At 37.3% G+C, this 1,833-nt stretch overlaps 1 protein-coding gene across 4 annotated transcripts in view; it reads left to right on the forward strand.

Annotated features, from left to right (window-relative positions):
* TASP1 (taspase 1) overlaps positions 1-1,833 on the forward strand; it is a 312,198-nt gene that overhangs the window by 154,193 nt on the left and 156,172 nt on the right. For 3 of the 4 annotated variants that reach the window (XM_027770008.1, XM_006143657.3, XM_027770009.1), the window contains one exon: positions 1,477-1,555. In XM_027770008.1, coding sequence (XP_027625809.1) covers positions 1,477-1,555 — 79 coding nt within the window. The remainder of the gene's footprint in view (positions 1-1,476; positions 1,556-1,833) is intronic. The other variant, XR_003548591.1, reaches the window with a different exon arrangement.

The following is a 1,833-nucleotide window of genomic DNA, read 5'->3' on the forward strand; positions in this document are numbered from 1 at the left end:
GAGAAAGCACGCCGCCAGGTCCAGGACTTGAACCGTGGTCAGTCATGTGGGAATCCAGTGCCTTTAACCACCACACCATCTGTCAGCCCCATATTTCTAAGGATTTTTAAAAATTAATTTATTTTTAACCTTTGCAATAAATTCTGCATGTTGTTATGCCTAAGTTTACTTAGTCATTACTTTATTGATTGACATTTAGATTGTTCACAGTTTCTCAATCTTATCAGTCACGTGGTAATGAATTCTTGAGCATACTTCCTTGTATTTCTCCATGATAGCTAGCGAAAAGTTATTATTTTTTTTTAATTAATAACTGTGCTTCTAACTGAGGAATAGAAATGTTATGAATTACAAATCTCATGCTAAAGGCAGAGAAGTCATTGTGGATATTGAAGAGATGAATTCACATATTCTGGGTGACATTAGAACCAAAATAGGAATGATTGTCATAATCTTTTATTAAACTATAGCCTGATGGTTTCAGACATATAAATTTGTTCCACCTTCTAACAAAGTGGTTAGCTTAAATACGTGTTTTTTCCTCCGTTGCTTTCATCTGGTAGAATCTAGCACAGTGGTGAGCTTATTTTGGGACCTGTTTCTGAGCCTATTTTGAGAGCTATTTTGGGTGTTTGCAGCTTCTATTGTACTGCTTCGGTTAGGTATGGAGAAAGCTCACCTGAAGCAGTTAGCAGTTTCTTAGAGCAACGCCTGCAAAGGTTCACTTACACACTAGTACCCGAAGGTCCTGGTTAATAGAGCTGATTCCTAGGCCATCCCTAGAGTGCATCAAATTCTCCTGGGACCAGGGTTCATGTCACCAAGTTCCCCAGGTAATTTGACACACATCTCATTTGAGAAACATTGTTTTAAGGCAACTATATTGATTTCAAGAGCCTGGATGAGCAACTCTCTGACAAACTATAAAAAGGAGAGGGTTTTTCAGGAAAGGAAAAAACTACTGCTGATAAAACTTTGAAAGACCCTTTTGCTACTTACTGAAGATTTTTACCTAAGTTTTAAAAAAATGTTTATTCATTTATTTATTTATTTGTGAGAAAGAGAAACAGGAATAGAGATGAGATGGAGAGAGAGAGAGACTTGTGCCCCCCTCCCCCCCGTAGGGTCTTCATGCCATAATCTGTCCCAAACTTCACCTAACCTGGATTACTGGTGCATGTGCACACCCTCCGTGTACAGGGATCTGGAGATATGTACTCAAGACTTCCTCACATGACTTCAACGTTGTAGGGCATTGTATTACTGCTACCATACCTCTGCTGGCCAGAAAATACTGTTCTGTTTATGTTAAGCCCTTGTTTACTTATGTCCTGTGTAACCTCTGGTGTTAATACCTAGTTATAAATAATTTATTTAGCCAGGCTTTTGATATGATTGATTTGTCTTCTGTTAAAAACTGGTAATTACATATAGTATTTCTGAAATGTTATATCTGTCTTTTTTCTTTCTTGCTAGGCTGCTCTTTATGGATGTGGCTGCTGGGCTGAAAATACTGGAGCTCATAATCCCTACTCCACAGCTGTGAGTACCTCAGGTATTTGCTGCTTTCATGACCCATTTTTCATAACGTTCACCTTGTCAGTCACTTACTGATGAAAAGCAATATTTTTAGGTAAACATAGAGCATATGCTAAGACATTGCATAGACAAAAGAGCACTGGTAAATGAAAGAACGTTAGTATTTGGGAGACCTTAAGGGTTGTTTAGTATCATAGTGTAATTGCTTTGTCAACATTTTTGATACAACTCTGGAGTTAACAATAGCTTACTTGTGTGTGTATATATATATATATATATATATATATATGTGTG

Source organism: Tupaia chinensis, unplaced genomic scaffold (genome assembly GCF_000334495.1).
Source record: "Tupaia chinensis unplaced genomic scaffold, TupChi_1.0 Scaffold000101_1, whole genome shotgun sequence".
NCBI lineage: Eukaryota > Metazoa > Chordata > Mammalia > Scandentia > Tupaiidae > Tupaia > Tupaia belangeri.